Source organism: Montipora foliosa, chromosome 1 (assembly GCF_036669935.1).
Source record: "Montipora foliosa isolate CH-2021 chromosome 1, ASM3666993v2, whole genome shotgun sequence".
NCBI lineage: Eukaryota > Metazoa > Cnidaria > Anthozoa > Scleractinia > Acroporidae > Montipora > Montipora foliosa.
This window is the reverse complement of record NC_090869.1, coordinates 24,599,134-24,609,133: the sequence shown is the minus strand read 5'-3', so window position 1 is coordinate 24,609,133 and position 10,000 is coordinate 24,599,134. Positions and strand designations below refer to the sequence as shown.

At 40.3% G+C, this 10,000-nt stretch overlaps 1 protein-coding gene across 1 annotated transcript in view; it reads right to left on the bottom strand.

Annotated features, from left to right (window-relative positions):
• Positions 1 to 8,234: 8,234 nt before the first annotated feature.
• Positions 8,235 to 10,000, bottom strand: part of LOC137976456 (glutathione synthetase-like) — a 5,541-nt gene continuing 3,775 nt past the window's right edge. The window contains exons 4-5 of the mRNA XM_068823820.1: positions 9,689 to 9,881; positions 8,235 to 8,621 (exon numbers count right to left, since the gene is read on the bottom strand). Of these exons, the coding sequence (XP_068679921.1) occupies positions 8,498 to 8,621; positions 9,689 to 9,881 (317 nt within the window). The 3' untranslated portion in view covers positions 8,235 to 8,497. The remainder of the gene's footprint in view (positions 8,622 to 9,688; positions 9,882 to 10,000) is intronic.

Here is a 10,000-nt window from a genome sequence, read left to right as displayed (position 1 = left end):
TGCTGTTGCTTCCATTATGGCCAGTGAAACTTGCCTTCTTACTTAGCAAAGGATGAAATACACTCGCAGTCAAAGTTACAAATCCCCGACACCTTTCAGTTCCGTTTTCCGGCAGAAAAAAAAGACTCGTCGCCAAGATAGTGCTCTCTATCCCTGTCCATATTGATTGATATTCTAATCTTTCCTTTCCCATTTTAAAAACAAAGGACTGCTTATCTGGATCGCAAAATCCAGGTATCCCCAGCTTTTTCCCGGTTTCCCCCCCCTCCTTATTAACATTGATAGCTACATAATTAATTAAGTATACCTGACCCCCAGTTTAGTAAAAAAGTAAAAAGGTACTATATCGACTATGTTTTTATAATCTGTTATAGGTATTTACTTGACTCAATATCTGTAAATACACATGTTTGACTGACTGTGATCAGCTTAATCTCAGAACAAAACTCTTCCCTACCTTCGTAATGAAGGAATTCAACAAACGGCGTGATCACCATGTCATTTGCAAACTCCCCTCTCAATTTAAAAAGGTTAGCATCCCAGGTTGAAGGTAGAATTTGTCATCTCCAGAATGCCTTGGACCAACCCTGTGGACCCCTTCATGGACCCGGTCCATGGACTGCCCCTGTGGTCCACTACTCATTTTGTAAATTCAATACGTTTTATAAGCATTAAAATCTTTAGACGAAAGAGAGAAGTGATCCTCGCACCTATCTAAAAAATTTAAGCTGGAACACTTGACTAAGAGAAAACAACTCCCATACTTAGGGCTTTAAACCCCCAAATTCTTCAAATATTGAGAATTTATAGAAATGGGATGACAGAAGACGTCATAACACTTGTGGCGTCATTTCTGGAGTCTCCTGGATTATCCGGGAGAGTTGACAGCCCTGCGTACTAAACCTACGTCACGATATTTTTAAAGACCGGGAGACCATGTACGATCTATTTTTAGACTGCCTTTTTTGAGATAGGTCATCGGGCTCCTAAGTCTCATTAGCGGGAAATTCAATGTGGCACAAAATAAATCGCGGTCTGTGAAAACGCCGTGACAGGATTATAGGGCTATTGTTCGCTCCTAATTATGGGCTAGTGATTTAAGCAATAGCCTGTTGTAAAACAACAATAAAAGCAAGGTGACGCACGCTAACACCAACCCGGTCTGGCCAACACATCACGCATGCGCACAACCATTTCACCCGGTCAATTAGCAGCCATGGACAGCTTTTGGGCCTCATCAGCATGGCGTAGCTAACATACCAGGCGGGTGTTTTTACATCCCTTTAAGTGGCAGCTTGACACTTATACCACATATTTGTGGCTCCATAACCTGCGTCTATAACCCGCTTTTCAAATATATGTTCGATTCATTCATCGAGCCCTTCACCGGAAAATCACTTTCCTCTTTCGTCTAAAGATTTCTCTGCTTGTGACTTTGCAAAATAAGGGGTGGTCCACAGGGGTAGTCCATGGACCGGGTCCATGAAGGGGTCCATGGACCCGGGTCATAGGGGTGGTCCATGGACCTGGGGTCCATGTTTTGTATGCGTCCCGGATTAAATGTTACTTCGAACCCTAACCTTTCAGAGGCTTTCTAATGTTTTCTCCAAATAAGACATCTAAAGAAACAGCTCCGCACAAACGAAATTTATAGCAAGAAAAACAGGCAGGCGAAAAAGCGAGCGAAATGAGCAAGCGAAAGCGACAAAAGAAGTTACACGCCGCCGTTCCCGTGACGTGTGAAAGTGAAATAAGAGGCGTCAAAAAGAGGAAATGCGTGTATTAACATACGGGCATTTCGGTAAATTCCAGAAAGGCAGCCTTAAATCTTGCGATCAAAAAAAAAAAGAAGCTATAAAAAAGAAAAAAACTGCAAAACTAACAAGATGTGGCCCCAGTTTTTCAAGGATCGATAGCGCTATCCGCCGGATAAATCTCTATCCACTGGATAACTCAATCGGTTTTGCTAGTGTTTACTGGGGCCAAAAAGCAACTGATCGCAACAGAACTCCCATTTTGTAAGCAATGTATCCACGACTTCTCAAAAGTTCTCCTTTGATTAAGTTTATAAACGAATTTTTAGAAAGTAAGCAGTAGATTGTTTGACCAAGACAAAGAAAGTAATGGACGCTTTTAGAGATGATGTCTCCGGAAATTTAGTGAACTTCAGTGTCGATCGCCATATGCGACGACGTAATTTAGTTGTTAACGCGATCTTGTTTTGGAAAAAAATCCAGTATGATTTTATGGACCGTTCATAGAATGTACAGACCTTTGACCAAGTCGCAAAGAGATTTTTTTCGCTGCCACAATGATCATGAATACTTGCTAAAGATATTTTATTTTCCAACACGAAAGATGTATCGAATGTCTTCAGTCGCCCCCGCTTTATCTTGTTCTTGGGTTTGTACTGTTAATTCATCTCGGGCACTCTTTGCTAGTCTAATCATGTTCACCTGTTTACAGTTTTTTATCTCGCCGCCTTAAAAGGGTTATGGTTTACTGTTTTGAACATTGATTGATCGTTGTTTAGTCTATGTTCGCCGCATACGAAAAAAAAAAAATTTTAAACTACCGTTTATTCACAGAAACAATACCAATGAAGAATACACGCATACTACACAAGTCTTTGTGAGCGGCTAAGGAAAAAAACACCCTCACAAGCGGTTCGCTAAAAACACCAAGTTCTTAGCCACTGTGTGGATTCAGCCATTTACACTCTACAAGGCTAATGAAACAGTCGAAATTAAAAGATACCCAAAAAAGGTAATATTTAACCATGTTTCTTAGGCTAGTTCTGCATAAAACAAACTGAATTTCATGTCTTCACAGTCATTTATCAGTTAGTCCTTCTAAAAGGTTAAAGCGAGATACTTCATAGGCAGTCAGGGCTGATTAGTAAGAGCGTTTAAGCAGTCTTCGAATAGCGCTTCTGAGCTGCTGGTTTCCCAAGCCGTAGACAAGAGGATTGCAAATGGCGTTCAAACCCAACGCGAATATGTATGCGTACGTCTTAATTTGCCTCATGAGCTTGCGATAGCAACGGTAACCCTCGTTTTTCTGAGGATCATCTGGGAGCCAACCGGCAATGCGGAGGCTGATAAATATTAATAGAGGGAGGAAACTCAGAAGACAAAGTGCGACAATAATGGCCAGAATGCGAGCCCCTTTCAATTCTTGTTTTACAGTGGATATTCTTGGGTTGTTGTCCCGTCTTCGGATCCGTTTTCGATGGTTATGGGACACTCTGAAGATGTAGATGTACGAACATAAAATGGTCACCAACGGGATACCCAAAATTATAAGTAAAAAGAAAATTGGATACGCTTCAGTCGTCTCCGATGGCAACCGCGTGGGTTCTCGCTCTTTCCCCCCTGACCTAAAGCTGAATTTTAGGCATGGATGAAAAGCGTGAAGAAACTTTTTAAAGTCTCGGTTGTCGTTGTTTCTTAAACTCATAGCTTGCGGAAAGACCAAAGTTACAAGGACAGCCCACAGCCACATTGCAATGGAAGCAATCAGCGTTCGGCGATTGGTCAGTATAACTTGGTAACGCAAAGAGAACCTGACGGCGATGAAACGATCCACGCTGATCAACGCCAGATGAAGAATGATGACCGTGGTCAAAAATAAGCTGAACAACGCGCTTGCTTTGCAAAAGTTGCGAGAATGAACACTGCTGTTGTTGGATCTATGTTTTATCTCTGTCGAGATAATTTGGAGAATAAAGGAGATAGGAATCAAACTATCAGCAACGCACAAGCTCATCACAATCATGTTAGACGCAGTTCGCAGGTTGGAAAATTTGCAAAAAGCTCTGAGAACCAGGGAGTTCCCACAGGCACTTGCGATAATGACGGCGAATGCGATGCTTGTGTATGTGATCTGGTGGTCTTCAAAATCTGGTGTGGTGCAATTCCGCTTCATGTTTCTGTTGAGAGTGTAGCGGTTACTGGTTAAAGAGGAACGCCGTTTGGGATTTGAAGAAGGAGACCTTTAGCATCTGTTTTTTTGTATTTTCTTGTTTACTTTGATAATTGAGGTGGTCTGAACATAAATTACTTGCACGCCGTATTTGACATTTCCTTACAGATCCTGACGTGTATTGAGAAACTAGCGCAAGCCAATAACTAGAAAAATGTTGCTAATTTCGTTGTTACTTACTTTGCTGATAAAGAACAAAATTGGTAATCATACGCAAGATTGACGTGAAGAATCAGTCCAGTGCGACAGTTAACTTAGCGATGGTTTTACTTAAGTCGTCTCTTCAAAGCGCACAGACTAATTAAGGCAATGAAATAAATGATATTTACCGAATGCATTAAGTCAGTAAATTAAAGTTGCTAACGCACGTGTTAGCGGTTTTAGCGCATAACTGCAGAATCTCATAACAACGGTTTTATATATTTTGTTCGAGACGTACATCCAAGGTTTTTCTAAAGTTAGGCAGAAATGCGACGCCGTTGCTTGTTCTTCGTTTGCGGAGGCGACTTGGTTCAGTGGCCAGGGAGTAGGATTTACAGTGCACATTGGAACTAGGTTGCCACCAATCAGACAGTTTAATGCTGCTATTATTATTTATTTATTTATTTATTTATTTATTTATTTATTTATTTATTTATTTATTTATTTATTTGAAGAAATTTGAATGTAGCTAAGAAAGAAAAGATTTAAATGGTAATTTCGGGCGTAACATTCTAAGCTACACTCAAATTTTATACTCTGAGATCAATCCAATTTCTTTGTACAATAGCCAGCTGGTTGCCTCAGTTTTCATCACGTTCTGTTAAGTTTGATTGCTTCTGTTAGATTATCAAAGTGGGGTGTCCGTGAAGTAGCTTGATAAACTGTGCTAAGTGCATTTCCACCATAAAACCAACAAAGCATTAATTTCTTTTTGCTGATCAAAGCTAAAGTTCGTAGCTACAATTAAAAGCCATAAACCATACTTGTCAGTGTCACCTGGAAAATGGCAGAGTATTAGACCAGACAATGAGAGGAAATTTCGTTTGTCAAAACCTCACTTTTGTTCCCTTTTCCATGGGTAATACAGTACTTCAAATCCACAATGTCGACCAAAATTAATATATTTTAATTAAGAATTTCTGCCTCAAATTGATCTTTGACAAAGATGAAAATCAACAATCACCGTCAATGCTGTACATTTCTCATACATTCAAAACTGTAAACTTGAACAATAATCAACCTTGAGCTGAAGAAATGGCGTTCCAAAGTATATAATCTCTCCAAAAACAGTAAAATTAATCACAGGGTTAAGCATAGCTTTGAAAATAGCAATAGTAAATACCTTTTTCCTTGGAGTCAAAGCCATTAAAATCGCAAAAACATAAATCCAAACATGCATTGGGCATACAACTACATTGTACAAGACATGGTAATCAGATTGAACACAAAATTTAACTGATGGTCCATTTGCAAGCATGAAATGAATGGATTTTAACTCGCATGTACGTTCTTTCCTTCAGCCGCCATTTTGCGAGCGAACGCTCTGCCAGTCTCTGCCAGTCTAGATCTTCTTTGCGTGCCTATTCAAGATGACGTCAAGGGTGAATCTTAGTCGAAGCTTCGCAAAAAGATCCCGCTCACCGATACGTTCATCTAATGTTGTCGAAAACCCCGCATACCGTGGCAAAAGTGACAGTAGGGAATTTAAGAAACGACGACGACTACGACTACGACAACGGCAGAAAACAATAATATCATTGGTTAAAAGAGCATAAATAATCGTGCTGCACGTGCAGCACGGATTTTAGCAAGTATCTTTGCGGTCCTCTGCATAACGACGACGTGAAATCACCAAATTTGAGGTTTTGAGGACAACGTAAGCAAGCAACAGAGAATCTTTCATTCTCTGTTTTCACTCTAATTTAAGGATACTTTGCCCACATTGTACGACGCGAAGTAGACTGAATAATCGCGAAAGACTTACGATAGAGCCAAGTTATATTTTGAGGTGACGTTTTCGTCGACCGTCGCCGTCGTAGATCTTAAATTCCCTAGTCTCAAATCGTGACCGTTGAAATCTCCCGCTAGTCATGGCCCAACTTCCCCGGGGTGTGGGTGTGCGGGGTTTTCCACTGACCAGTGCATAGGTGAAACTGAAAATCTGTGCAGGTGAAATCAAAGACAAAATCTTTTGAAAAGATGGCAAGCATGTTTTACTTAGTCAGTACCTTCCTCGTACCTTTTTTTTTTTTTGAAAACTTAAAAATAAGGGATGGCCTATTCGCAAACGATGGCCTACGGCTCGTCAACGTTTACCTTCCCGTTGGGCAGCCTGCGCCTGTGTAACTAAAAGACAAATTACAAAACCTAAACGAAAAAATCACAGCAAATTCGACCCCAGAGATTTCTCAAGGGAGACGGCCATTTCAATTTTGCCTAGGATCCACTAAGGTTGTCTCTTGTAAAATGGGATTGCGTTTGGCTTCGCTGAATTTTCTTTTTACCAAGTTAATAGAGGGTCTTCCTGAATTACCTTTGACTAAGGGTACAGCTTAATTTGATGTTATGAATTGACGTGTACCAGGAGTCCATTACTCAAGAGTAAGAATCTGGTATCAGGTTCGTCTCTCTCAGCGTCTTTTGCGGGAAAATAAACAATACAGTGTGTTCATTCACATGACCAGTAACCTTGTTTTTCCACCGAAACAAAAGAAAACGTTTGTATGATAATAGGGCTCAATTCCCAGAGGATTAGCTGGGTACACCAACATGGCCTCTGTTCCTTTGTTTAGAGACACCAACATGGCGGACGTGACGTCACGTGAAATACTCTATAGACCAAATCAATGTTGTACCCAATTCAAATCTCCCGGGCCTAAGATTCTTCGGCGTGATGCAGCAGCTCTTGTAAAGTGTAATGTGATTGGCTAGCTACCCTGAGCCAAAGACAAAAAACTATACAACTGAAACAATGACTTAAGACTTAAAAACAATAGAAGCTGCTTACAATACCAAACGATAGCAGGTTACGGGAGCTGCTACACTACTACAAAGCAGCATTCACGTTTAAATGATTTGAAAATACCCGGAACAAACTGTGTTATTCCCAAAGGGTTTGGACTGGGTACACCATTGGTCTGTTGTTTATTTTCCCGTAAAACTTGGTTAAAAAAATAGACACTTTTCTGGCACTGATGGGGACAACGCCAATTTGGGTATATCTTACTCTTGGGTGATGGAATTTTGCGTTCACTTGTTTGTATCTGTTCGCAAGTCCCTTTATATTTTTGCCTTTGGTGTCCACTCACATTGCACTCCTTTTGCCGGATTCAATTTGTAGGCCACATTTTCCGTAAAATTACAATAAAATAGTATAGGCTAAGTTCAATGAAACTTTAACATAATTCAAGTTTGATTCCACTCCAGAAACTTTGGGGAGACTGGTACGAGTGTGATATTAAGGGTTTTTTTTGGCATCTTCGATCACTGACGCGTTCAAATCGAGAAAATAATGCTATCGTTGTGGATCCTTTTACTCGACTGAGGACAGAGACAATTAATTAAATTCGCCAAACAATAGAGTGTTTTCACATGACTTCATAGTAATATATTCTCACTAGGATCACCCGCAAACAATGCCTTAGACTAGATAAGATATGGGAGACTCAGCCCAAGGCGGTTAGGAGCGGGGAGCTCCGTGCGGAGTGCCGGTTCATCGCTGCGGGGAGGTGGTTGGGACGCGAAAAGGAGAATTCGTAACACCGAAAAGACTGAATGAGCTATCGTGATAAGGGAGTGGCCTTATATAAGAGTCCCATATCCCTGGGACACGTGAAGGATTGCTACGGACTGCACGCGGTATGCTAAGGTTACGTAATCAGCGTTCTAAGGCTATTTTGTGCGGAGCCCCTAGAGAGAATAGCGGTCATGTTGGTGTTCCTAAACAATGAAACAGCGGCCATCTTGTTGCACCCAACTAATCCTGCGGGAATTGAGCTCTATTATCATGCAAACATTTTCTTTTATTTCGATAGAAAAACAAGGTTACTGATCACGTGAGTGAAAACATTCCATACACACCACTCAAAAACATTCGGGTCATAAAAAAAGTAAAATAGTGCGATATTATTTAAAGGCTTTTTGTTGATTGACAGCTTTGTGTAAAATGAGAACCAGTACAGCAGTAGACAGAGTCGAGATTTTACTGCCAGTTTGTACAAGTTGGGTCGACGAGGATATTAAAGTAAAACCAGTTGTATCACACTGAAAACCTTTATAACGTTTATTACAACTATGCTGCATGATTTATACAAACACCAAGAATAATTATCTTCTAAATCCATCTATTTACTTGAACTCTTCTTCCGGGAATTCGAAAAACCTGTTTATCAGTGTTGTTGAGACACTGGCCAAAAAGTATGATATCCCTTGCTTTTATTCCAGGACTGTTAAGCGGAAGAAACACGCGACCAAGCGCGATGATCATTTACTGCGAGATGACGCGCGCGATCTTCCCGTGGGTACGGGGAGGTTACACGAGGTAAGGGCTGTCCAAGTTGGCTCTCCCTGAACACACTCCGCCATCTTGATGGTCGATGCTTTTCGTACGCATCAGGTGGCCAACTTCTCTGTTTACCAATATTTCATCGCCTCGACTGCAACATAAATCAATGAAGACGTCAGTTTCTAAAGACAAACGAGAACTTCAACCTCTTCCCCGCAGGATCTTTCCTTGGACGCCCAAAGTTGCGGGAAAGGAGTCGGAAAAAGATAAATACTGAAGAGTTGTGAAGTGACGCATGGAGTGTCAGCCCTTCGTCAGAGTGCGCAGCTTCCCTCTGACGAAGGGCTAACCTCACCACTCCATACTGAAGGTGATCAATTTATCCTTCCTTATAAACGCGTTTGATAAATACTCTTTTTCTTTGGCATCTTAGCTTAATCAAAAATAAGACGCAAACAGCGGTGACAAACATTATAACCAAGCGCATTGTTTGAAATTATTTACCTCACGTTCGTATGCTTCGACATACATCCTCAGAAGTGACCGTGAACTACAAATTTGAACTTTTTTATAGTGCAAAATAATTAGTAACTAATTTGTCACATTGTCTTGAAACCACTTAGTTCCATATTTTTTATATGTTACACTATAAAAAGTTCAAATTCGTAGTTAACAGTCACTTCCGAGGATGTATGTTGAAGCATACGAAACGTCAAGTAAACAACTTCAAACGATGCGCTTGCTTATGTTTATCACCGCTGTTTGCGTCTTATTCTCGTTTGATAAAACCAAACCAAATTTTTGCAAACGCCTTCTTTCTTTCACTAAAAAAATGTGGACGAAGATCTCGAGAGTAAAAGAAAGCTCCTATAGCGAGATGATTACAATTCAACCCGGCCGAAAACTTTTTTATGCTGGACGTGCTGTATCACTGAAATCAATTTCATTCACAAAAGGGTACCCGTGGACATATGATGATACGAATGTAAAATAACTGCTTTAATAAGAGAAATCTACAAACTTTCTTTGTATTAAGTTGAAAGATGTCGCTGAAATTTGCTGATATTACCGTTAAAAGCTCTAGTAGCAATTTCAAGCTCACTTCAGACTCTCGTTAATAAGAGAATGCAAATATTTATCATGAAAATAACTTTTACTTTCTTATAGCAAATAAGCACCATCTGAAAAAAAATGAGCCGGTTCACTGAAACACCTCACCTTATAAGAATTCCAAAAAATCCTATCTCACTGACAACATCCGCCAGAACTGGTTGAGGCAGTTCCGCACGCACTATATAGTTTTTTGCCACGGGTGGCTGAATTTTGTCCATTAAAATAAATTTCGACCGTTCCTTTACATCAGCTGTCCCAGTTAAGGTCTTGACAATATCCTCACCGAAAACATTATGACCTGAAACGGAACAAACTATTAAATAGTACTAGGGGGAAAAAAATGAAAAAAAGAAATATGTTGCAAACGTAAGTGTTTGAAACCAAACAACTTTATCGCGATTTGAGCACATACATACA